Source organism: Diachasmimorpha longicaudata, chromosome 3 (genome assembly GCF_034640455.1).
Source record: "Diachasmimorpha longicaudata isolate KC_UGA_2023 chromosome 3, iyDiaLong2, whole genome shotgun sequence".
In the NCBI taxonomy this organism is placed as follows: domain Eukaryota; kingdom Metazoa; phylum Arthropoda; class Insecta; order Hymenoptera; family Braconidae; genus Diachasmimorpha; species Diachasmimorpha longicaudata.
The window spans coordinates 8,969,826-8,994,726 of NC_087227.1; the positions used below are offsets into that span (position 1 = coordinate 8,969,826).

A 24,901-nucleotide genomic window follows, 5' to 3' on the forward strand; every position below is an offset into this window, starting at 1 on the left:
GACATGACACTTGTAGCTGCTGGAAATAATTGCTGTTCTTCAAATGCGTCATTCTGTGTCACAGAATAATTCGGTCAGTAGTCGAAATCTTTTCTTTCGCGTCGGTACATTGTAAAGAAGAGTGATACGCACACAAGAATAAATATGCGGATAATATTTTTCGCAATTATTTAAACATTTATTGGTTTTTTAAGAAGGGCTCAGGAATCACAAGTGTAATAAATCCAATTTAGCTCATTTATCGCAAGAGTCTAGTTACGTTACGTTTTCATTTAAAATCCTGATGAAATAAACAATATATATTAAAAATAATACTAATAACAGGCGATAATTTATTGGTGAAAAAAGCAAGTGAATTTTCTGTCATCATTTCCTGAAAAATGTCTGTTAGAAAGCTCCTGGTATTAACATGGACGTGGTTCCTCATTTTTGGGGGAAAATCATCAATGAGTGAGTGGATAGATGTACCAGAATTCTCAGATGAATCAAAGGTTTATAGAGTGGCCTTCAATAAATATGAGAGAAATAAAATTGCTGAGCGTCACTCGAACAGCCACAAGCATATTTTCCACACCGCTGATTTTCATCATATGGGGAAGGTAAAGGGAACAACAGACAACCCCTTTTTAACATTTCCAACAACCCCGTTGAAGGATGAAAGGAGGATTTTTGTTCCTCAAGTAATCACCTACGTGAAGAATGAGTCTATGTCGATTTTTAATAAAATACCTGAAGCCGATAGTAATAAAGATGCTGATGACGACGATGGAGTAGTGAGTGAAGAACAGGAGGATGATGAAGAAACGGTAACCGAAAATCCAACTACTTCGAATCAGACAACTTCCGAACTACCCGAATCAACGATTAATAACGGAGGAGAGTTCTCGCTTGATTATCTACCTGTGGCTTTGTTCAAACAAGTTCATCGGATGCTTTTGCAAAATAAACAGACGAGTATCCCGGGAAAAATCGATTTTTTGAGAAAATTTAAACACACACTGTTGAATGAGATAGGTGGGATAATTTTCGATAATAATTTTATTTTTGTTAATGTTAAATAGAGCTTCCCCAGTTGTCGGATGAAGGAAAAATGATAAGGGTAGAAATTTTTTTTTACTCTGCTGTAAATGTTTGCATGCTGTCGTCAACGGCAAGATGATCGATCTAGTACCATCTAGGCGAAACCGACACCAGCCTAATAGTCTTATTTACCTGCTAAATTACAGATTGCTATTGTACAGTGTAAATGAAAGATTTCTTGCTTCAGAATCAAGACTCACTGCTCTGGTAAGTCCCACCGCACCCACTAGGGTAAAAAGAGGCTCCGGGTGGGACGATGATCAGCTCGGCTTTCCTTCAGTAGAAGGCGCGTTACTCGCCATAGCTTTCCTGACATTTGCTGTTTATCTCGTGCAATTAGTGATGGTAAATGACAAGTAAAATACAAAAAAACGTTCTATCCTGATGAAAAATATACTTTTCTATTTCTTTGGAAATTCGTCTATCATGAGTATTACTACCTCTTCGCCCAATTTCCAGATGTTATTCAGAACTATGGCAAATACTGCGACTACGAATACAGTCTTGGTCAATAGAAATAAACGATCAGCCACCATCTCCGAAGAGACACTAAGGATCCTCCAGTACCTTGAAGAATTCACAATGAAAGAAAAGAAATCCATTAAACAATGATGTACACTGACGTTAATAAACCTTGACCGAGTACTTTTATTTTAATTTCTCCCATGTGTTGAATGATGATAAAAAAATCGTAAACATTGTCAATTACCATTGACAAATCACGTAATTATTCCACCTAAAATTTTCAATCTATTGTCATGGATATGTCATGGACTTGTCATGGATATAATATTTCTGCTTATTCCTACAATTGGACAGATGTTATTCAGACATCCGGCAAACACTATGACAAGTACAGCATTGGCCAATAAAAATAAACAATCAACCGTTATCACTAAAGTAAGGAAAATCTGTACCTTAATTAACCTCTTTTATTCTAACTTCTTTCGATATTACTCTCACGTCTATTTTTAAAAAATACATTGTAATAATAATAATAATATCCAGTCAACTGGAAAGTCTGTACTTTCACTCTGCCTGAAACTTCAGAAGAGAATTCAATTCCCTCTCACAAATACGAACTCGTCGATCGAAATTTCTTTTATCGCTGCTGTATTTCCGTGAGATTCTCTCTTCCCATAATACGTGGCGGCTTGTCTACCCTTAATTGCTTCCACGAAGATGGATTACAATCGCATTGACAGTATTTCAAAGTCACAACATCCTAACAATCATACAGGATCGATACAGTATGGAACTGCTGGTTTCAGAACAAGGTAAGAAAATAATTTGTTGAAAACAAATCAGCGACTGAAGAAGATTTTTGTTGGTTAGAAAACCGCCTGTCAGAAACGTCAATCAATATTTTTTATGATATTCATCTGGTGGATAGGTTCTGCAATTTTTACATTTGTGTTCTCCAAATTTATATACATATAGACCATACCACAGGGCTATATTACATTTTTTTATTCCATTAATGTTATTATTATTATTATCATCATTGTTCATCGTTGAGGCTTTTCTACGTTTGGGGAATTAGAACGACACAAATGAGCTCTAAATTACCTAAAAAATTATGACGATCGGTTTTTCAGTGCAGACGTCCTCGATCATGTTTTATACCGCATGGGTATCCTGACGGTACTGCGATCCAAACAGAAAAATGCAGCAATTGGTTTGATGATCACTGCGAGCCACAACGAAGAGCCTGATAATGGTGTTAAGCTCGTTGATCCCGCTGGCGAGATGTTGGAATCCTCTTGGGAGGAGATAGCCACTCATCTCGCAAATGTTCCGGATTCAGAGCTAATCATTACCCTGAAGAAAATTGTCAAAGAACAGCACATCAATGAAGATGCTCCTGCCAGTGTAATCATAGGTAGAGATACCAGAGAAAGTGGTTGGGGTCTGTCGAGATCAGCCATTGATGGTGTTAATGCAGCTGATGGCTCTATACAGGACTTTGGCGTCATTACGACCCCGCAATTGCATTATTTGATTGTCTGCAGCAATACTAATGGAGCTTATGGGGAGAGCAGTGTTGATGGCTACTTTTCTAAGCTTGGGGAGGCATTTTTGAAAGTCAAAGAGTCGAAGAGCAAAGAGCTTTATCAGGGGGAAATTTATCTGGATGCTGCCAATGGAGTTGGGGGAATTGCTGTCAAGGAGTTTCAGAAAATTTTGGAGGGCAATTTGACGATTAGGGTTTTTAATGATGGAAATGGAACATTGAATTACAAAGTAAAGAGAAATCAAAGTTGATAAAAAATTCTTTCTAATCGGAAATCAAGGTCAGGGGATATCGGGGAAAACCCTCGAGGATCTTGCGAAAGCTTATGCTATTGAATCGTCTATTTTGGTAATACAATAATAGACTTCATGTTTTTTTTCCAATAGCCCACAGCCTTGAGATCCTAATAATAATTCTCAAAATCAATACAACAAACTTCATTCATCGTCAGATTATTATTTTTATTTTCATTTGTTCATTGGCTTGCAGTGTGGAGCTGATTACGTTAAAGTACAACAACGGGCACCCCTCAATAGTCCAGTGAAACCCTTCACGAGATCCGTGAGTATCGATGGAGATGCCGACAGAGTGGTTTACTATTACATGGACGAGGGCGAAAAATTTCACCTGCTGGATGGCGACAGAATAGCCACACTGGTCGCCAGTTACCTCAAGGAACTCGTTGAGGACAGTGGCTTGAATATTTGCCTTGGCCTAGTGCAAACAGCGTATGCTAATGGAGCTTCAACCAATTACATTTCTGAACTACTGGTATATTTGTTTGCCATCGATTGAATAATTCTCAGTCAACATTTGTTGATGGTCATTCTCTGGCTTCATTACAGAAAATTCCAGTTGTTTGTACCGACACTGGAGTTAAACACTTGCATCATAAGGCTTTGGAGTTCGATATAGGAGTGTATTTTGAGGCCAATGGACATGGCACTGTAGTTGTCAAGCCAAGTACCCTTGAAGCTATAACAGCCGCCTCTCAGACGACTGTGTAAATATTCAGAAAATACTTTTAACAATTCGAGTCAATTTACGATGAGATAGAGTGGGTAGAAAATCTTCAGAATTATCTGGATCAATTTATTTAACAAAAATATATAAAAATATTCTCCTTGTCAGTCTTCCAGAGAAATGTCAAACAGCGGCTTTGAAACTTAAAAATCTCATTGACGTAGTTAACCAAACTGTTGGTGATGCACTCAGTGATATGCTCGTGGTCGAGGCAATCCTCTACGCCAGAGGCTGGGACATAACAACGTGGGAGAAGAGCTATACCGATTTGCCCAATCGACAACTCAAAGTTAAAGTACAGGATAGAAATGTTGTTGAAACTACTGATGCAGCAAGAACATGTACCTCACCGCCAGGACTACAGGATAAGATCAATGAATTGGTGGCTCGTTATCACAAAGGGCGTTCATTCGTTCGGTAAGCAAAATAAATTGGCTCAGTTCGATGAACTTCATTATTTAATTATACATACAAATCCTCATCAACTGATAAACTTTGCAGTGCATCGGGTACAGAGGATGTTGTGAGAGTGTATGCGGAATGCGATAGTTCCACGGAGGTGGAGAAACTCGCTGCTGAAGTCGCATTAGCAGTGTACAGCCTAGCAGGCGGTGTTGGACCAGAGCCCGTTGTTCCTGTTTAGTTATTAGTCAAGATAATGAACGTGATGAAGTGATAATTTGGTGGTACGAGAAGTGAACAGTAGTGAAGTCCTGGATTTTATAATAAAATCACTTGCAAATTGCATCAATTCATTTTTTTTCATTGACTGGCCTAATTGACTGATATAAAATGCACTTTTTATCAACTATCTGTACTGTAAACAACTTCATGTATTGATATTCAGAATATTTTTATAAGGAATGAAATAAAATGAGTGAAAACAACATCATAATTGTTGTGACTATGTTATCATTCGGCCGTCGACATGACGACCATATCGATTTCCCCTCGCTTCTAAGTCCTCAAGTCCCTCAAAAGAATTTCATTGTCAGATTCAATCTACAACCTCGATTGTCACTCACCAGTATAATGTGGCAGGACAGTGAAGTTCGCTTTGACACATCGTTATCGTAAGTTACTTATTTATGATTAGTATCATAGAGTCGTCAGCGTGAAAAAAACTGATTCTAGTGACATGCAGATGCGATGTGGAGAGCTTCTTATTGACAGACTCGATATGATCGAGGATACTAAGGGCAATGCCGGCGACCAAGGACGACTTCTCGTCTCTAATTTGCGAATAATGTGGCACTCCTTGTCATTACCACGCATTAATTTGAGTGAGCTACTTTCGTCCGAACGAATGAAAGAAATTAACGGGAAATAATTTTTTTTATGTTTTCAGGCATCGGATACAATACTATTATCAATGTATCAACAAAGGATGTGAATATTGTGCGTTCAAAGCTTTGTTAATTAATTAATAATCAATTTTGATATAGCAAAACCTTAAAATGGTCTAAACTTGAATTGACAAATTGAAAATTTCAGGTGCATGGAGGAATTGTTCAAGCCCTTCATATTTTAACAACATTCAAAAATTGTAGATATGAATTCATTTTCACCAATCTTAATATCAAAAGTACCAGACACTACACATCAGTCATTGGAGTTTATCGGTAATTGATTCGCAGTCTACTTGTTTTCTTTTTCCTAATACCGCCATAAACATCTTAAACAAATACAACTGAATGTCATTTCAGAGCATATACCTCCACAAAAATGTACAGAGAAATCAAGTTGAGAGGTGGATTCATTCAAAATAAAAGACTGACAACATTTCCATTGGAAATTGTTCACAGTACAAGTCCAGGCGTTTGGAATCTGTCCACAGAGCAGGTGAATGAACGCCAATAATCATGTGCGATTCTGATAATCAATGAAAACTAATTGTTTCAGGGAAATGTAGGAACTTTTGTGGTAACCAACGTCCGGGTAGTCTGGTTTGCTGATATGAATAATCAATTTAATGTGTCTCTGCCGTATTTAGTGATGGCCAGCGTAAGTTCATGTCGTACAAACTTTTAGGAGTTAATCGGTTAATTGATCGGCGGCATTGCGGATTCTTTGTCATTAGGTAAATATAAGATCCTCGAAATTCGGTCCGACCTTAGTCCTAGCAAGCAGTGAATCTAGTGGTGGATATGTATTAGGATTTCGAATTGATCCGCTCCAGAAACTTCACATTTTACATAAAGAAATTACGACAATGCGATCAGCATACGATAAATCTCCGATATTTGGGATCGAATATACCTTCGAGCATGAGGTGCATTAAATATTTTTTTTCTTAATAAAAAATATATGCATCTGGGAAAAATCGTATATATACATATATACTTCCATGATTCTAAGGGCATAGCTGATCCAGAGGTGAAGGAAGTTGATACAAAAGAGATGCAAGAGAATGAAGACGAGATATCAAACGTTTTTGGATTATATTTTACGGACGACAATTCGATCCAGAGAAAGCCCAACGTCTGCTCTCATCTGGGACTTGCTGCTGAAGAACCACGAGAAGGAAGCTCCCTTCAAGGGCTTTGGGAACTTCTTCCAACCACGTGATGATAATTAAAAATCGAAATAAGAAAAAAGTAATTCTTGTTATTATTACGTTACTTCTCTAATCTCACGTATTCTCAAGAAATATAATTTATTTACTAAAGCAAAATGCGGTAGAAACGAATTTTATGTTCGCTGTATATCGATATATAAATATTAATTAACATAGATAATATCGACGAGCATCAACAATGTCAAATTTGTTCACAGATTGTTGTTACATACTGACTTCAATGGTCCGTGAGGATGATTGGGTATCAGTGCCGTTCCCTAGTGACCTAGCTCGGTCGACAACTCGGAGGCGATGAGTCATTTTGTTCATCACTGGAATTCATTCCCGATTGAGTGGAAAAACGATATCCCATACTCATTACCATCAGCTCGAATGGATCACTATTCATTCGCACTTGATTTGCTGATGCTGCTTCGTACATCTTTTGAACTATTCGATCATTTACATGCCCGTCCTGTCACGGAAAATACGAAAATTTATGGTCAAATGTAGCTCAAATAAAAGCTCTGATGTTCAACTAAAATTCAGTTTCAGGAAATAACCAGGGCCTCTAAAGCCATAAGACCACTATCTGAATATTCTTAAATTTATCGCATTAAATAATTACCTCGGGGAGTGGACTCCACAATCTTATAACAGGGTCAATTCCGCTGGTTGCTAAAAGACACGTTGATGGATGGGGCTGAAGACAATTGACAATTCTCCCATCACCCCGTAGAATCCTAACAATATTAGTCGTTACCCGATCCCAGATAAAGAAGAAACCATCATCAGAACCAGCCATTATGAACTGGCCATTACTGTAATAATTAATAATTATTTGCGGTCTGATAACAAATACATACATATATTCCCATACCTTCCGAAAAAATTCGCCTCCTTTATATCCGTTGTGGTGTTGCAGTGGCCGCAAAATCGTTGTTTGTAGTCGATTGTTCGACGCCGCCATTCCTGCTCATATGATGACACTTGGGTCAAGTAGACCACATTTCCATTATCTGATTTTACAATGAATTCCGTTAATAACATTTATCTTAATAAATAATAATGTGCAAATATGACACCTGTCAACTACTCTGAAGAACCGATTTATTGTTCTGAACGTAATAAAATAACTAGATTAGAATAAAAAAATTATTGTTTTACATTTACCCGAACTCATAGCGTTTTTGATATCCTTTTTGAGGGCCTTATGAGCGACATTTGAGTCGTATTCGGGATATTTTTCCTGAAAATCTTGGATCACTTTATAGGCTTCTGCCGGACGATACAGATCATTAAGGCATCGAGCCAGTCTGAAATGGGCCTTAACGTGATTAGGATCCAACAGCAGGGTCCTCTGACAGTCTCTGAGGGCTGCATAAATATCACCATGCCTGTAAAAATGATTTTACTCAGTTCGTCTGCCTCAAACGTTTGATAAAAAAAAAAGAAAAATATATTACTCCTACCATCTCCTTTTCATATACGTTGCAGCCCTATTCGCATTCAGAACAGCCGCTGTTGGACACATTTCAATGGCTTTATTATATAAATGCACCGCGTACGGATAGTGTCCATTTTGAAAAGCACAATTTGCCTGAAATATACCATAAAAAATTGATGGAATTAATTCCACAATTATTTCCGTTTCATCGGAATGTTAAGGTGTTGTAAAATAATTCTTTCTCTAGTACCTCCTGTTTTAATTTTTCAACGGCTTCTGGCAATTCAGAAGTATTTACAAGAGCAGGATGAACCTCTCCGTCTATCCTATCGAGTCCATAAGCCAGTCTCGTAATCTCCTCGTCATTCAGTTCACACTCTGCGTGATTAGAATAAAAATTGAAAGAAATAGAAATTAGAAAAAACTTGGAGAAAACTGTTACAAAAAACAAGCTTATTTTTCCTCCGCAATTATTATTCCTTATAATCATTCAATTAGTATTAATAAACTGAGGGATAGTAACCATTGTCACCTGACGATTCCTGAGGTATTTCATAAGTTGCTGAGGTTCTATGCCTATCGATATCGAAGAGATAAATTTGTTCACCGCCCATATTTACAAGCAACTCATTACCGTCATCCGAGAAGGTCAAATAAGTTGTGGCAAAATTTCGTTCACTGTATCTCGTCTTCGGTGACTTTAAGTGACCTGTTAAAGACCAAATAGATTAATTTTTGACAAACAAAATAGAGAATCAACATTTTAAGACAAGTGAAAAATTTTTATGGCATTGCATATGGTTGTTTTTTCTGTATAATTGTCTTTCTGGTAAATAAGGAACGATTCCACTCGAAAACAAAAATTGTATGAAATATAATGTATGTCAACAAACCGGCGACAAAGTATTGAGCACAACCAAGAGGTATATTGCCATCCATATCTCCTCTACCAGCACTATTCTGAACGTTGTGACTTAATCGTGATAGATCATTCTGCCCAGACAGCTCCACTGGTATCTAAGAAGCGTCATAAGCTGGCATATTATTATCGTTAATGTTCATTAGCTACATTAACAGAAAAAAATTTTGTTGTCACGAAAATTTGTTTATTCAACAAACCTGCCCTAATTTGATCATCCTTCTGTCATACATCCTCACATAAGGATCATTTGCTCCAACAGCTATGATCTCAGGTCTTCTCCTGTTAACAGCCATGCACTTGGCCTCTGCTTTTCTACCCGCATGATTGACTAAATTAATGAGTACATTTCTACAATCACTTGATTTACAGTTGTGTTTGGTTCTCATGTCATACTGGAGGATGAGACCGTCCTCCGCAGCACTCCAAAATACCGAAGGCACATTATCCAAGGTAGCTATTCGTTTGACACGACCAGTGTGACAGGTACAAATAAATATCGTATTGGATATTGAAACGTCGTGAACTCTGACTCCATTGTCACCAGCCCCAGTCACTAATATCGAGTCATTCGATTCAGGCATGAACTTTAATCATAGGATAATTATTAAAGAGATGTTTTGTCAGAAAGAGTGATATTTGCGGCAAATTGATTTATCCTCGTTATTCGTCGCGTTACCTTCACTGAGAAGATATTTCCATTGTGACCCGTGTGAAGAGCTAATTTCTTGCGATAACGAAAAGGATCCCAGAGGATGAGATGCATGTCATCTGATGCCGAAGCAAGCATCCTACAAAATTATCGCAGATTTATCAGACAATTTATCTGTATTAAGACTTCTTCATCTAGTGAGTCGCAATCTATCCTCCAGACTAGTATTTTCTTTTTTTTTTTTTGTGTCACCCAAAGTTTGATTACTTCGTAGTATTTATAACCCTATTTCGGGTAAACGTTTTTCTAATCCCTAGGTCGTCCGGACTATAATTGAAAAACTCAAAATGTTTGTTCTGACTATAAATATGAAATGTTAACTCACTCTCCAGTTTGATTCCATTCTAGACAATTAACACACCCCTTATGTCCCTCCAGCTCCTTGTGGAGACCCAATCGCACGATGAAATCGTCTGTAACGTGCAGTTTGCGACGTACAGTTCTTGCCGGTAATTCCTATATTAAAAAATGCAACATGATTGGCTTATTAATCTCAATATCGATGCATCCAGTCGATATTTCCGGATAAATATTCGGCGCAAAAAACTATCGAAGAATATCATTGAGAAGACTCACATGTGTTTCTCTCAATCTCAGCAGCTCAATGAGCCTCTTCTCCCTGGTAACCCCTCTCCGGAAGGACGACTCCATTTCCATATATTCCCCGGCTCAACAGTCACTGAAATATGTAAACCCCCATCGATCTGAGTCACAATAGTTCTCTCCAAAAAATTATGTTTCTTTACCACTTTGTCCACGTTTCAGACAGTACGTCTTTCCCCTGCTAAGTCACCGAAACGTCATTCACACAACACAATTCAATACGTAAGCTGAACACATCGAGTTCATACAATTGAAAAAAAAAGAAGTGCACCTACCGATGCTTTAATTATCCCCAAAAATCAGAAAACGTTAATGAACGACAACTGTTCTTCTTTCTTTGATTTTTCCTGCGATGTACCAGCTTTTGCAAAAATTATTTCCTGGTGACATATTTTATGTTCACCATTTATTATCAATAACACACTGGCCCTGACACTAGAACCATCGCCGGTAACAATTAATCGTTATTACTATGCAGAACAGTCTAGTAGAGGCGATTCCGTTCAGCTCCAAATATTGTACACAATAAAAAAGAAGAAAAAAAAAAGCATTTCCCGTGATTGCATACGTTTGGAAATGTTATGTGTACACATACGGACACATTGGCCCTCTGATGATGGCAGCCAAAATTTCCTGGTGCTTCGTCCCCGCCCCTTTAACCGTTCGGAACTTTAAATTTGAGGTTAAGGATTCTCAGATGATAGCAGGACGACAAAAAAATACAGGCACTGTTAAGAAACTTTTTCCTCACATTGTTAAAATCATTCGCACGCCGTTCGTAAAATTTTAGAAACTCCTGGAGCAGGAAAATGAAGACAATACACTTCAAAATTGCTCCTTAAACGGGGGCTTAAAGGGAGTATTGATAACTCTCGGGTATTCTCTACATTATCAATCAGCCGACAATGAAGGAAACGTAGCGAAATTATTATTAATTCACCTCTGTCGGTATGCAGTTTCAACATGGCCGCCAGTCCAAGCCGTGTGCAAGAATTATGGCAAATGTGTATACACAAGGGAGGAAAAACATAAAGAGGAAGAAGCAGTTCTGTGAAAATACACTAAGATCGAATGAATAAACTAAAAAACAAAAAATGATAATTGTTTTTTTTCATGTGTTATATCTGCTTGGTAAATTCATCTACAGGAGTTATGGAGAGGATGATTCCTTGGAGAATGATGGGGGTCAAAAGAGGGACAAGGTCTTGGAGGATGCAGCAGGTGATGATGATGACCAGTATTTGAGAGAGCCGAAAAAAAAATTGGATTTGTACGATGATTTTTATGGTAAAACTGAGGTCGAGCGGATAAGATTTTCTCCACCGGCTTATCTGCAAAGGTATCATGCTGTTGCTAGCCTTCTCGGCAGCGAGAAGTTTGAGGGGCAGATTCGGAAGGTAATACACCTATTATTCCCTGATATTTATTATTTCCTTCCGAATGCAAATACTGTAATTGTTTTACCAATAAATATAATAAGATCATCTGCATAAAATTAAGTGACGGAATTAACAATAGATTAGATTGAATTACATAAATAATGGATAAATCATAAAAGGATAAGATAAGATGATAAGGGGCTCTTGTGTAATGTTGTAAATTTTTCACACCGATTCTATCCAACAGGTTGTGGATTTTGGTTGCTCAGAATTCGGATTTTTTCGACATCTGAAGAATACGAGAGGGATAGAAGAGATATTATGCGTGGATGTTGATAGAAATTCCCTGGAGGTGTATAAAGCTAGACTAGAACCCCTCACAGCTGATTACCTATCATGCAGAAATACTCCACTCACTGTCCACGTGCTGGAGGGTAGTGTCACAGATAATGATCAATATTTAGAGAATACTGATGCAGTTATTTGTATAGAACTGTAAGAATCACGTACATTCATCACAGCAAATGCTGAAATAACAAATTTTCCAAGATTTAATAATATATTCCAGCGATTATTTTATTTTAGTATTGAACATTTGTATCCAGAGACTTGTCTAAATCTTCCATTCAATATCTTCGGTTTCATTCAACCCAAAGTTGCAGTGTTCACTACTCCCAACGCAGACTTCAATGTTTTATTCAAAGGAATGAATGGATTCAGGCATTGGGATCACAAATTTGAATGGAGTAGGCAGCAATTTCACGACTGGTGAGGCATCGCAAGATTTGAACAAATTAATTATTCTTAAAGCCAATAGGAATCCAGATTTAGACGAATGACTGATTTTTTTGTAATTTCTTTTTTTCTTCAGGGCCGAAAATATAATTACAAGGTACCCCAACTATGAAGTCGAGTTCACCGGGATTGGTGCAGGTCCCCCAGGCACTGAACCCTATGGCCAATGCTCCCAGATGGCGACATTTACTCGTAAGCTGGACAGGACCTTTTCACCTGGCATACCAGGGCTCTTCAAGCTCGTAGCTACAGTAGAATACCCTTACCAAGTTGACAATCGCCCCATAGAGGAGAGAACACTCGAGGAAGCTAAGTATTATATTCGCCGTTATTCGGGAAGTAACGAGGATGTCTCGATGCCCTTACAGCTGCTCGCACAGTGGATAAATACAATATCAGTCAAGACCTTGAGGAATATACTGGAGGAGGGGGGGATGCAGATTGTTGATGATAGGGAGAGCGGGCTGTCAGTTGTGTGCCCTCCGTTATCAGAGTATTCGGGGTATGACTATAAGGGCGATAATTATGATAATAATGCATACGAATTTCTGTGGGACGAGCAGCCTGGACTTTACCAACAGCAGGACCAGCAGCTGAGTCATGAGAACCAGGAAATGTGGCACTTTGAGGAGAAGAATGATCCATCAGAGGCCAATAACCTTGACAACTTTAATAATGGAGATTTGTATTTAGAATCTGTGAGGAATATGGGTAATTGTGAAATTCCTCAAAACTCTGGTGCTTTAAATTTTAAAAATTCAGGCTGTGAGTTTCAACCAGCGGTTTTTTTTAATAATTCAATCCCTAGTACTTCCAAGAATGTCAGACGTGAATCAGCGATGCCTGCAGATCTTTTAAATTTAAGGAATACTCAACGCTGCCCGAAGAAAAAATTCAACGATTTAGCTCCCGTATCTGGAAAACGAACTAATTCCTTGGGGGGTAAAATGGATGGAGAGAATCAAGACTCATGTGATTTTGAGGTAGCCTCATCGTCGAGTACTGAGCAACTTCTCTGCGAGGAAGGATGTGATTCACTGACACTTGGAAGTATTTGCAGCATGTACTTGCAGTCATCAACGTGCACAAATGAAGACACTTGTCTTGAAAACACAACAAATCCCGATTTTCACTGGTCCAGTGATGTAAGTATAAGTGACGGTAGTTGTAACGAAAAGATTCCACAATATTCATCTTCCACAAATGATTCACCAAACTCGACTAGTACCCCAGTGAAATCCCAGAGAAAATCTCAGCAGGACAATAAGCTTTCTCACTCATCGCCGCTATCTAATAAATGTCATGGTTTTGAAGATAATCATGTAGGCCAAAATGAACTCTCCCCGGGTGAAAGATCGTTGGAAAAATATTCTGCATCGCCAGACAGTTGTAGTTCATGTGAAAAAGAGAAATCTGAGGTGATGAGAAAATTGAAAAAAGGTGGATTAATGAAAAATTCCAAGAACCATCGGCTATCGTTAGACGGGGAAAAAAATTCACTCAATGGAGGTGACACTTCACCAACGAATCATGCACGTGATTTCACTTTTGATATTGATCGTTGTAGAAACAATCATTCACCGCCGATAATAACAAAGAGGCCATTATCTTTGTCCACATCTGATCAACTTTCTCAGCATGTTGAGGATCGTCATGTTGACAGAAAAGAGATGAAAAATTTTGAGTTGGACGAAGCTGATGACAAAGTTTCGCTTTCCGAGGCCCGAGGCAGCACTCCAAACAGCTGGTCTCCAGAGTTCTGCTTGGACTCCGGTTATCCAAACACATCTTCAGTCCACGATATCACACCGGAGTTTGATTTATCCAGTATTGGACAGGATACAATATCAGAATCACAGTCACCAAGTTTTGCTGAGCCCCCCAGACAGTTAGAGGCTCTTGTTGGGGTTGAGAATGGAGACCTGGTGAACAATAATCGTGATGGTGAGGGAAATAACGTGATTCCTATGGAGGAGCATCAACCCGGTGAGGAGAGGGAGGAGGTGGATGAAAACGAGAACATTGATGCGTGATAAGTTCAGTCTTCTCGAGGAAGGCTCATCTCACAGTATTTTATTCTATGGCTGTGGCGACTGCTATGATGGGAGAAAATACAAGCCTCCATTCTTCAAACTTCTTCCAACACTCCAGACGTATGAAAAAGCTTTTTATTTCTCACCGAAGAAAAGATATTCATGCCAAATGTACATTTGCTTGAGAGTTCTTGTTTTTTCAATATCATAATTTTTCTATTGAGTTCATTCAATTCAGTTCAGTTTATTCCCTTTGGTACTGCATGGGCTGTTGTCAAATCTACTCTAGCCCTTCGCATGATTGTGATGATACTTAAAAAGCTCAAGGGGCTCACATGAACTTGAGAAATTAGGTTTCGAGACACAAGAATACTTCTCAATAAAATGAATATTTGGCAGATATAATTTTTGCAGTGTCGAAATCACAAACTATTTACCGATGATTTAACAGTGTTTGTATAGTTACCTTCCCGTTTATTCAGTTAGTTTCTCATTGAAAGAATGCCGAATTTGAGTAGCATTTGTTTGAAATAAAGTGATAAAAGTAATGTAAAAATCAAGCTCTAGATGTAGTTTAATTGGGAAGAAATAATAATGATTCTACATAAGACTGAAACGGCATATCTAATTACCTTGATGAGATAAATAAAATGAGGTTTGGGAAAATAAAGTGTTTCATTATTATAAATACATGATACAATGTTTTTTTTCTTCTTTTCCTTTATTCGTTTTCATATACTGCAGCTGAACAGTATTTCAAAACACAACTGGATACTATGAAAATAAAAATTAATTATGGTATTTGTGTGCTATTTTTAAAAATTATTGCTTCAATTGTCTAAACTGTAGTAAATAGTGTTTATTCGTGTTCCTGAAACTGGCAAATGAACTTGATATTTGGGATTTCATTAACATGTTAAGAGATTTTCAAATACAGAGATATATATCAATGGAAAAAAAGACTTGACAGACAAGTTACGTTTTGTTTTCGTTCCTAATGACGTATTTTCCATTCATTTTCTATTATTTACATACACATACTATTCTCAATTATTATCAATATAAACTATGTAATATCTTGTTGGGTGGATTATCTGCAAACACTAGTTCGTGTTAATTGAGTTATTTGTAATTACTCATTTAATTTCTATGTTTATTTGTCTCTCTGTATTATTTCGTGCGTCACGCATCTGATATTTTTACATTAAGGATTAAGGATTGTTGTTGTGCAGGATCGGTAAAGACAACTCAATTCAACAATATCAATCGGTTTTTTTCTTCATAGGAATGTCTATAAATAAGCTGACCAGTATAAAAATATCATGATCTTAAAAAATACAGTAATAGGGGAGTTGGAGCAAATGGGAGGGATTCATCGATGTAGCAAAATCCTTCAAGTGACATTTTGTTAATTTGTTTCGCTATTCATTATCGCCATTCTGAAGACATTTTCTTTGCTCAGTTAACTGAATGCGCTGTAGAAGCTTCATTTTGCTCCAACAGTTCCTGATTATAATGCCGATGCAAGTGATGTTTAAATCAGGGTCAAGAGCTCTACTATAAAACCAATAAAGAAATTGAAAAAAAAAAAAAACTCAGACTATGGCACCTAACGACCTTTTCAACGTTACAATCGTTCATTTATTCTATTGTCGAAAGATTCTCCGCTTTCATGTAACAGCATTTTTATTTTAACGCTGTCTGCTACTCTTAATTCCTCATTTCGTCTTCAAATCATGAAAAAAAAATTATCAGTCCCAAACGAGCCGCGCACAACCATCACCGAAGAATTGAACTAATTTTTTTTTCATCCAGGGTGAACAGGCCAATTAATCAGCAATAGAAGCGTCACCTGAAAGGAGGTATACGGCCCGAATGTCTTCGAGAATGTGTTAATTAGCCGAAAAAATTACTCCTCGGCAAAGTAATAGAAAAATATTTAAGTTAAGAAATAATTGAATCCAGCCAAAACCGCAATTTCTCGATGCCTGGGCCACATACCTTTATTTATTAAATATCGATTAATAGAAAAAATAAGTGATCACATGATTACGCACGAGTGATATTATTGAAAGGTGAAGTAATCAGTGCGATTTTCATTTTACCATCTATGGAATATTCAATGGAAGTTGAGACGGCCCAGAAATTGGCATGTTTACCCTACTTTAAATAATGAAATAGAGTTATTTGCAGAAAACTATTACTACCGACATAACTGTCGATATTGCGAAGAACATTCTACCCAGTACAATTTTTTGTGACATTCTGTCATTATATTTCATGAGCGCAATAATTTAATGAATGAAACATCCAATGAGGTCGCACTTTTCTCAAATTTTTTCAACAACAAAATAAAAGTACCAATCAATGCAAAATGTTAAACGTAATTAATGATTCTAAATAATATCCATCAGAAGTAATACATTTGTGGGGATTAACTATCTGTTAATGCAGGAAGAAATATGATACTCATAAAATCATCGAATCTATCTCAATCGTAATAAATAAGTTTTTTTTCCATGTTTGATAAACAACTCCATGGAATGCATCTATCAATGTTATTGCGATCTTTTTTGGCAATGAGAGTACCAACTTGGAGTTGTAGTACCCGTTGTCTAGTCCTGAGTTACATGACAGTACGAATAGTAATATATATTTGTTTTATCGATTATTGGAACATTTGTCAATTTTAGTTACTCAAACGGCCTCTTTAATGCTATCACGGCTCTGCGAATGTATCGTATGTCTTAGTTCACCGCTCGGTGCACTCTCACGTCTTATGACACCGGGATTTATAATATCACGTTTATTGGTAGCTTCTTTTATACTTGATAAAGTTTTACTTAACCAAGGCCACGTATTTCGGGCTGTCTGGAGTTCTGAGGCTGTTGCATGAAGCTGATGAGTCAGATCCTGAAAATAATGAAAGGTTCTTTTCTACTCTGGAGTCTAAGAATAACTTGGGGAACTAGGATGCGTGCACTTTTTAAAATTACATTTTTTCGAGGGGGAGACTCCTATGATAATTATAAAATAATTATAATCGTAAAGGGATTGGCTATAGTTTAAAAAACGATTATATATGTTTCAACGCAGATAACTAATTGGTTATTTAAAATGATGAAAAAAATCAGGGCATCCAATTAGTAATTGGTATAGGTAATTAAAAAAATCACTTATTCCAATTTACAACCCTACGACCGAGGTATTCTGAATAATTATTGGCTATGAAAAATTTACCTGGTTTCGACATTCAGCTTCGACATGCGCCAATTTAGTCTGCGCCAATTCAAGCTCTAGTTCACGGACTCGCTCTTGAGTTCTATGCAACATTGGATCGACACGAGTCTCGAGGGGATGAGAAATTTCAGTACACACTGTCGAGGAGTCAGTCTCACAGTCCCTGCATTTTTCACATTTTGAAATTTTCAACTGCAACAGAAAAATAGAAAATCACTCCTGTCTCTATGCTTCCATTCGACAACAATAATAATAAAACTATCTTTGCTGTTAAGTTTATCATACCCTCAAGTCACTCAAAGCTGTCTTGGCTGAGTTGTAATCATCCTCTAGCCGTTGACATATCTAAAAGAGAAACCATATCGATTGATTAATTTTTTCATGCCACTTCACTTATATTTCCTTTAACACTTGACTCAGACTAGAAATTACGCTGTCTTACCCGGAAAACTTCGATTAATAGTCACCTGTTTGTATTCATTAATGATGACAACGTTCCTCCTACTTTCGGCATCAGCCCTGGCCACTTCCCTCTGCAACATCTCTTTGATCTGCATGAGCTCAGTCTCAAGTCTTTGTTTCTCCTCCTCATTCCTCCCAACGACTATTCGCAGCTGTTCCAGCTCGTTGCTGTACTCGTCTGCATTCTCCTGTGCTTCTACAAAATCGAGAAAATCACACGAATAAAGGGCAAAATTGCTTTCTCTTTTAACTGAATCAACCAATCGATTAATAACTGAATCGATCCTTTACTTTGCAATATAATACTCGCTGCGTGGCTCATTTTTTTGATTTCATCGATTCGAATTATCAATTATTCTGATCACTTCTGTCAATGTCAGTGTTTTATCAGGCAAATATTCGACTAATGAACGAATCGTCGACATGAATCAATTATGTTCAATATTCTGATCGGACATTTATTTCCACGATTACGACAGACAGCCACACGTTTCACTCTGGCACATTTTAAACTTGGATCACTTGTGTTACACAAGTGCATCCACATATATGTACAGTACATATTTCTGTATGTGATATCAGCGTCAGTAAAACAGATAGTATGTTGAAGTGAGATAGCGAAAACATTAAACAGCTGTTAAATTGATAGCACGTGGTGGTTAACAATCACAATGACTTTTTTTTTTAATTTTGATTAGTGTCTCTGGAAATTCCAGAGATTTCCTATTCATTTGATATTATCCTAATAAAACTAACAGGATTTCTAGTTTTTTTTTGTAGAGATAAATAACTGATATTATTTGGTTTAGAATTGATTCATTGATTTAGGAGAACTGCCAAAAGTATTTTTATCATAGAGCAATGCGTTATTGAAAAAAACCGCGGATATTCTAATATTAGAAAAAGTGTAGACAAAACTGTTGTTAGTTATGTTCATATAAAGTCATCAAATCCCATTGTACTAATTCCATAGCGAAGTGGCCAACCAGATTAAGTTAATTTGACAGGGTCTTGGGTTTTTTGAGTGGATCGATAATAAAATTTTTGTTAAAATACTTTCTGTCGATTTTTTAACTCTCTCTGGAGTTGACCAGTGCGCTACAGAATTGTTTTATCGATAACCAATACCCCGACACAACGATCGACCATACGAAAGCTTTGTTAACATTAATTTTATGAATGAAAGCAGGACTAAAGTGGGTACAGAAAAGAAGTGAATAAAAACTATGAAATTACTTCATTTAATTCTTTGATAATTCTACTTTATTAATTACTCATCTTCTCATTATTATCATTAGTTTAGACAATTTTTTGATAATTACTTTATAGAGTATTCGAGTCATTTCGTATTTTTTCTTTCTACGTAGGGTGAACAGATCAATTACTGGACGGTTGCAGGAAATTCGAGTTTCATGCTGAGATTGAACATGAAGAAATCCTTCTATGTCTTCAAAGGTGATTCGAATAGCCAAAAAAAAAAGTAAAAATAAAAAAGGATACTTGAACTAAGAAATCGTCAAAGGCCTCATGGAATATGAAAACATCCAGAAACTAACCGCCACTTAGAAATTGAACTGTTGGCCCTGTGCAAGGGAATACAATGCAGAATATGCAATCATTGGAGAATTTTTCACGATCCTCCAGAATCCCACGTCAATTTCGTTCTCTATGTCCCTAAATAATCGTGATAACAAGCACCCGTCGTATAATACATACCTAACATACATTTACAATTGCACAACATTATGTATGCGTTTTCTATGGAAAGTGTACGGAGAAGACTAGATTGGTAAATCAGCGTCACGAATTAGTACAGAAGAATCGTCATCAACTGAGTCAATATCAAAGGTAGTATCTAATCCTACCTTCCTTCTACCTTGAGGAGGATCCTTCCTCAAAGGAAGAATTCAATAGTGCACGCGTAAAAGATAAAAAAAAAATACCTGTTTGATTTCCTTATATGGACCGGAAAACAATGGATACAAATATCGGCACATTGGACAGAAAAAAATGTAAAGGAAATAACCAACAAGAATCATGCAACATGTAACTGAAAATAAAAACATCTTTCACTTTTGGACAATACAAAGCAGAAGGACTAGCCCACGATCTTCTTCACTATTTCCCATTATTTGTTTTTTTCTCATACGTAAAAGATGAAATTACCTTTGAGGGTCGTGAATTCTGCCTCATATTTTTTAAGTTTCTTCAACGTTACTGAGCACGCGAGTTTCATGACGTGACGTGACACATCCTCACTGCGACAACGCTTTGGCAGGTGAACGCGAAAATATTTCAGTATTGATTCGAAATCTTGTTGAAGTAATTCTTTCTTGCATAGCTGAAATAGTTAAAATAATTCATTAAAAATTAAAAAATGTCATGGAGAAGAGATTTTTCCCCCACTGGTTGGTAAATAACAATCATTACCGTCAGTAGTGCAAGAGCAACTTGGAAGATGGTATCCAGTCCTTGCAGTAAGAAGACATCGAGAATGTGAAATACTAGGTAGAGAGGAAATCGGGCTGTGAATAAGGTGAGGAACCATTGTGCTGCGAACATATGGGTTTCGACGCCAAGATCGAAAAAGTGTTTGTAGAGCTCTGGCAATTGATCCTAGAACAAATTTTCCCATTATAATTATATGGAAGTAAAATTTTCAAAACTAAATGAATAACATTTCCGACAATTACCTCGATTAAACGATTGAGTTGGTAAAAGCGCATATGAAGATTGTCAAATCTATCTTTGTACAAATCCCTCAGCCCATAATTGTACATCAATTTAACTAGAACACAAAACGCTTGTTCTTCTGGCATCTGCGAAGACAAAAATTGTTTAAACAATAAAAATAATAAAACAAGGACTTTCATAACCAACGATTAAGACTAGGACTAGTCGTTACACATCGAAATATTTATACTCACATGTAAAAGAAGACTTGCAACGAGGAAACTCAATCCCTGACAGTAACCGACTTCTTCGTCATACGCAGCATAAGCTTTACTGATTCTATACAGTGAATCCTGTCCCAAACCTCCGGTTTCTTTGAAGAAATCATGTGCAGGAAATGTTCGATTTATATCTCTCAGGATAACACTTTCGCAACTACTCTCCTATAACAGAATATAATGTTGTTCAAATTTCTAAGTTCACCCTAGTGTAAAAATTCCCCCCGTCAATACTAAAGCTAAATACCTTGGTAATGAGAATCCTGTACTTGTCCATCATGTCTTGCGAATTATCACAATTACTCAGCCTTTGCCAGACCTCACCCCTGAGCGCCTCAGGTATCCCCTGACGTGTCAATTTAATAAGCAATTTTGGACGGTGTTGGTTAATTTGCCAGATGTCTAGGACCTCCTTCCAGCTGGCCAGCTCATCCACAGAGCAGTACTTGGAGACCTCGCCAGTGCCACTGAGCATTGGCTCATCCCCATCAGAGTCAACCTCCTCGGGATGATTGGGTGTCAATGTATCAATACTAGTCAACGAAGGTGACCGGATCAACGAGGCCAGATTGAGAGCGAGATTCAATCGATTTCGATCTAATTCACCAGAAGTTTCGATGCTCTGTACCTCGTAATGTATTTCCTTGCCATCAGCTGATACAATTTCCTTCGAGTTGAGCTGAAATTGCTGGACAAGATTCTTCTTCACCAGATACCAGAACCTTTCATTCTGGGGATAAACCTTGACGGCTGTTTCAATGACAAATCTGACAGGTTCTCTTATTCCCCTTATCACCAAGTCAACAGCAACTGTCATGTAGATCTTGCCCTCCTTTGTCTCGTTATTGAGAGTCTCCAGGGCTGGATCAGCAGGATCCCAACTGCCGGATATGTTGTAGCACTGCTTGTCCTGGCCCATTGGTGCCACACTAGACTGCATCTCCAGCAAACGCATGTCTGAGTGTTTGACATTACGACCTGGACTGACTAAAACTCCAAAACATCTTTCAACTTCGAGTGTTATTCCACCCTCTTTGCTGGATACCTGTTGGATACTGAGGCAGACCTGCTTGGCGACATTGCTTCGAAGTTTAAAGCAGTTTCTGTCCTTTGGTACTGTACTGTAACTTCCCCTACCGTCTTCCTCTTTCACCTCCATTGTCACCTCGAAGATGAACACCCTTGAATTGCTTCGCTCAGCTTGGTTGAACCCATTGTTGAAGTCTGTACTTGTCAGTGAACTCGTCATCGATCGAGGAATGCGCTGGAAGGCCTTTGCAAAGCAAGCCGAGACCTGACCAACCTGATGATAATTTAATTATTGGGAAAAATGTGAATTTTATTATCAGTCACCAATTTTATGACGATACTGATAGACCAACAGTACTTACTGCTTCCGGTATGTCACAACGAAATACGTGGCACTGAAATATGGCTGACTCTTGTGTATCACCGTGGGACCATGTGAAGGCAAAGCATGCAGCACAGCTACCAGTAATGTCACCGCGTACGTAAAATAAAATTCTCTGGACCTCGTAGTAGACCATTGGTTGCTGCGTTCCTGCGTCGTACAGCCTGACACGAAATCAAATAATATAAAAAAATTGTTGGATGCTAGTAGATTGACAATGGATTTGGAAAAGGGAGATAACTTACACCACCGAACCCTGAGAACTGCTTGGTACAGACACCGAAACTTTGATCTCAAGGTTGACAGTCTGTTCGGCTGATAGGATTGCCATATTCCTCTGGATTTCAGCCTCTGATTTTGGGGCATTTATAGCAGCAGCGCCAAGATAAGTCACTCCATTGAATATCGTGCAGTCCTGGTGGAAATCTGCCATTGTGTTCAACTCTGTGCATTACAGATGAATATGAATGAATAACTGTGTTATGTAAATACTTAATTAGTCTTTTCCGCCTTCCACTCATTGAATAACTGCAAGAAGTATATTTTCTATAATTCTTTCGAAAGCGTCGAAGTAAAAAAGAAGATACTGTGAAAGAAATATATAATATAGGCGCGATATAAAACAGTAAACTGTGACCTGAAGTGCATGCATATTCCTGTTTAGGCGATTCTTTTATTTCATACTCTATCAAAAAACTCGAATTTTTCTTGACCAGTCTGTGATTGCCCTGTCCTTCCTACAGCCCTTCCATTCCAAAGCAAAAAACCCAGATACATTTTTTTCTTGTACATTTGTTACATCCGAAACTATTCACAACACACTCACCATAATCTTCGTAGTCATCTGGTTTCATTTTATCCTGTTTTTCTGTAGCTACCACATCATAAAATTTACTCTGGCCCACTTCCTTCGTTCTCTGAATGGTACCATCACCGATCTTGACATCTTCAATGCTTTCCATTTTCGTATCCTCAGTGAGTACCTCCCTCAAATTATTCTGTAGATCTTCTAAATTACCATTATTGGCGATGTTCAGCATAGGTGGCTCGAGAAGGGCCTGTTGATTTTTTGACGATCCTTTGTCATTCACGAATTCGTATTCATCACTAGTCGCCACTGATTCCATCGACTTTACACTCAAACTATCCTCCATAACGTGACCCTGCAGACAATTACACTGAATTATTGATTTTTCCTGTAATTCCAAGTGAAAGTGAGACGTAATGCATAAATGATCCAGCAGAATGATTCACTGACACTGAAGCAAATCACTATTATTAGCCATTGAAGCAAACTGTCACAAAAAAATAACAACAGCAACACCAACAACAACAACTATTGGTCATCGACATTCCTGAGGGATATCTTGGATGAAACACATTGTCCATCTTACCAATGATGTCAATACGGTGTCACATCGGCTTTTTTAGATCATCTGGATGACATTATAGCCCCGCCTCATCATCACAACTCAATTTTCCACTCATGTCTCTCAGTCGCCCATCGTTTAAATTCGCGACAAACTGGAATTCCGTTCACGACGAAACTTACTTTTCATCAAACTGTTGTTGGAATCCACAAATCAGCTTACCGAACTGAAAAAATTCAATGACACACACGATTCAACAATTTATCCTAGCTCTCCTCAGTGCAGTGAAGGATTGAACCGAGGGAAAAAAAAGAGACGAAAAAATAACGTTGGAAAATGGCTTTGGCGATTTCACACCACTGGAACTCAACCCGAGTTATTCATTGCAATTACAATTGTTATCACATAATATTTGTCATTCCCTCGTCTTATCGAACCGCCTTTTTATTAGTCCTTTCGGGGAAAATTACGGGGTAACGAGAGGGGCACAACGGGTTGACAGACTAATGAGAAACACGGCGTCAGCCATTCGATTGGTAGCCAGATGTATATATAGAGCTATATTAAAGAAATGTACTTATATAAATATTGATGCAGTAACACATGGAAAACCGCCTTCTTCTGCTGAATGCAAAAGGCTGTCTGAACGACAAAAATTTAAACAACTCACAATTTTTCAATGTTGTCTTGTCAGAAAATAGGAGATCATGTTATCAATTCGGATATAACCATTCGTATGCAGATAGCCCGACGGGTGATTGCTTTTCTAAAAATGAACTAACTCTATCGTTTGTACTAGGTTTGTACCTGTTTGTACTCAGCTTAAAATGTTTCGTTAATTTCTCGTTTAACTTTTATATAAATAATGTACGTGGTGACCTCTGTAGGCGCCGGGACCCCCGGAC

At 37.7% G+C, this 24,901-nt stretch overlaps 6 protein-coding genes across 14 annotated transcripts; 4 read left to right on the top strand and 2 right to left on the bottom strand.

Moving 5' to 3' along the window:
• Position 1: 1 nt before the first annotated feature.
• LOC135160033 (uncharacterized) lies at positions 2-1,741 on the top strand. The gene is made up of 3 exons (XM_064116179.1): positions 2-1,014; positions 1,268-1,425; positions 1,540-1,741. The coding sequence occupies exons 1-3, from the start codon at positions 381-383 to the stop codon at positions 1,690-1,692; spliced, it is 945 nt and encodes a 314-aa protein (XP_063972249.1). The 5' UTR covers positions 2-380; the 3' UTR covers positions 1,693-1,741.
• A 128-nt stretch (positions 1,742-1,869) lies between these two features.
• LOC135160024 (phosphoacetylglucosamine mutase) lies at positions 1,870-5,004 on the top strand. Its single transcript, XM_064116157.1, has 6 exons — positions 1,870-2,357; positions 2,679-3,324; positions 3,584-3,865; positions 3,940-4,097; positions 4,226-4,534; positions 4,619-5,004. The coding sequence occupies exons 1-6, from the start codon at positions 2,263-2,265 to the stop codon at positions 4,758-4,760; spliced, it is 1,632 nt and encodes a 543-aa protein (XP_063972227.1). The 5' UTR covers positions 1,870-2,262; the 3' UTR covers positions 4,761-5,004.
• Positions 4,991-7,029, top strand: LOC135160031 (Bardet-Biedl syndrome 5 protein homolog). 2 transcript variants are annotated; one of them, XM_064116174.1, is made up of 9 exons: positions 4,991-5,190; positions 5,252-5,400; positions 5,466-5,515; positions 5,612-5,739; positions 5,824-5,959; positions 6,020-6,121; positions 6,198-6,389; positions 6,476-6,714; positions 6,893-7,029. In XM_064116174.1, the coding sequence occupies exons 1-8, from the start codon at positions 4,991-4,993 to the stop codon at positions 6,683-6,685; spliced, it is 1,167 nt and encodes a 388-aa protein (XP_063972244.1). In that variant the 3' UTR covers positions 6,686-6,714; positions 6,893-7,029. The 2 variants fall into 2 exon arrangements, with proteins under 2 accessions (XP_063972244.1, XP_063972245.1); XM_064116175.1 differs by having other exon boundaries at positions 5,091-5,190; positions 5,262-5,400.
• Positions 6,792-10,894, bottom strand: LOC135160021 (WD and tetratricopeptide repeats protein 1-like). 4 transcript variants are annotated; one of them, XM_064116153.1, is made up of 14 exons: positions 10,631-10,889; positions 10,499-10,536; positions 10,329-10,431; positions 10,078-10,208; positions 9,720-9,831; positions 9,241-9,627; positions 9,015-9,138; positions 8,645-8,830; positions 8,372-8,499; positions 8,147-8,274; positions 7,848-8,071; positions 7,555-7,693; positions 7,303-7,495; positions 6,792-7,149 (listed from the first exon to the last, which is right to left on the bottom strand). In XM_064116153.1, exons 3-14 carry the CDS (start codon positions 10,407-10,409, stop codon positions 6,961-6,963), a joined length of 2,022 nt encoding a protein of 673 aa, XP_063972223.1. In that variant the 5' UTR covers positions 10,410-10,431; positions 10,499-10,536; positions 10,631-10,889; the 3' UTR covers positions 6,792-6,960. The 4 variants fall into 4 exon arrangements, with proteins under 4 accessions (XP_063972223.1, XP_063972224.1, XP_063972221.1 ...); XM_064116154.1 differs by lacking the exon at positions 10,499-10,536 and having other exon boundaries at positions 8,654-8,830; positions 10,631-10,894; XM_064116151.1 differs by lacking the exon at positions 10,499-10,536 and having other exon boundaries at positions 10,631-10,887.
• A 338-nt stretch (positions 10,895-11,232) lies between these two features.
• On the top strand, positions 11,233-16,156 carry LOC135160017 (uncharacterized). The gene is made up of 4 exons (XM_064116146.1): positions 11,233-11,752; positions 11,982-12,229; positions 12,320-12,502; positions 12,606-16,156. Exons 1-4 carry the CDS (start codon positions 11,450-11,452, stop codon positions 14,560-14,562), a joined length of 2,691 nt encoding a protein of 896 aa, XP_063972216.1. The 5' UTR covers positions 11,233-11,449; the 3' UTR covers positions 14,563-16,156.
• Positions 16,140-24,821, bottom strand: LOC135160016 (rab GTPase-activating protein 1-like). Of its 5 annotated transcripts, none has more exons than XM_064116144.1 (14): positions 24,804-24,821; positions 24,021-24,222; positions 23,453-23,789; positions 22,872-23,070; positions 22,607-22,790; positions 21,463-22,518; positions 21,192-21,380; positions 20,958-21,083; positions 20,695-20,880; positions 20,431-20,605; positions 18,270-18,460; positions 18,088-18,147; positions 17,803-17,994; positions 16,140-17,475 (listed from the first exon to the last, which is right to left on the bottom strand). In XM_064116144.1, the coding sequence occupies exons 3-14, from the start codon at positions 23,778-23,780 to the stop codon at positions 17,260-17,262; spliced, it is 3,102 nt and encodes a 1,033-aa protein (XP_063972214.1). In that variant the 5' UTR covers positions 23,781-23,789; positions 24,021-24,222; positions 24,804-24,821; the 3' UTR covers positions 16,140-17,259. The 5 variants fall into 5 exon arrangements, with proteins under 5 accessions (XP_063972214.1, XP_063972211.1, XP_063972212.1 ...); XM_064116141.1 differs by having other exon boundaries at positions 24,667-24,808; XM_064116142.1 differs by lacking the exon at positions 24,804-24,821 and adding an exon at positions 24,574-24,728.
• Positions 24,822-24,901: the final 80 nt, after the last annotated feature.

Coding starts and splice junctions, on each gene's coding strand:
- LOC135160033 (XM_064116179.1), top strand. CDS start 381: ATGTCTGTTAGAAAGCTCCTGGTATTAACATGGACGTGGTTCCTCATT. Junction 1,015..1,267: donor CACACTGTTGAATGAGATAG/GTGGGATAATTT, acceptor TTCTTGCTTCAG/AATCAAGACTCACTGCTCTG. Junction 1,426..1,539: donor ATCTCGTGCAATTAGTGATG/GTAAATGACAAG, acceptor CCCAATTTCCAG/ATGTTATTCAGAACTATGGC.
- LOC135160024 (XM_064116157.1), top strand. CDS start 2,263: ATGGATTACAATCGCATTGACAGTATTTCAAAGTCACAACATCCTAAC. Junction 3,325..3,583: donor ATGGAACATTGAATTACAAA/GTAAAGAGAAAT, acceptor ATTGGCTTGCAG/TGTGGAGCTGATTACGTTAA. Junction 4,098..4,225: donor GCCGCCTCTCAGACGACTGT/GTAAATATTCAG, acceptor TCTCCTTGTCAG/TCTTCCAGAGAAATGTCAAA.
- LOC135160031 (XM_064116174.1), top strand. CDS start 4,991: ATGAGTGAAAACAACATCATAATTGTTGTGACTATGTTATCATTCGGC. Junction 5,401..5,465: donor ATTACCACGCATTAATTTGA/GTGAGCTACTTT, acceptor TTATGTTTTCAG/GCATCGGATACAATACTATT. Junction 5,740..5,823: donor TCAGTCATTGGAGTTTATCG/GTAATTGATTCG, acceptor ATGTCATTTCAG/AGCATATACCTCCACAAAAA.
- LOC135160021 (XM_064116153.1), bottom strand. CDS start 10,409: ATGGAAATGGAGTCGTCCTTCCGGAGAGGGGTTACCAGGGAGAAGAGG. Junction 9,628..9,719: donor GAAATATCTTCTCAGTGAAG/GTAACGCGACGA, acceptor CTATGATTAAAG/TTCATGCCTGAATCGAATGA. Junction 7,496..7,554: donor GAGGCGAATTTTTTCGGAAG/GTATGGGAATAT, acceptor TAATTATTACAG/TAATGGCCAGTTCATAATGG.
- LOC135160017 (XM_064116146.1), top strand. CDS start 11,450: ATGATAATTGTTTTTTTTCATGTGTTATATCTGCTTGGTAAATTCATC. Junction 12,230..12,319: donor GCAGTTATTTGTATAGAACT/GTAAGAATCACG, acceptor ATTTTATTTTAG/TATTGAACATTTGTATCCAG. Junction 12,503..12,605: donor AGGCAGCAATTTCACGACTG/GTGAGGCATCGC, acceptor TTTTTTCTTCAG/GGCCGAAAATATAATTACAA.
- LOC135160016 (XM_064116144.1), bottom strand. CDS start 23,780: ATGGAGGATAGTTTGAGTGTAAAGTCGATGGAATCAGTGGCGACTAGT. Junction 22,519..22,606: donor GTTGTGACATACCGGAAGCA/GTAAGTACTGTT, acceptor AATTATCATCAG/GTTGGTCAGGTCTCGGCTTG. Junction 17,476..17,802: donor AAGCTGAATGTCGAAACCAG/GTAAATTTTTCA, acceptor CATTATTTTCAG/GATCTGACTCATCAGCTTCA.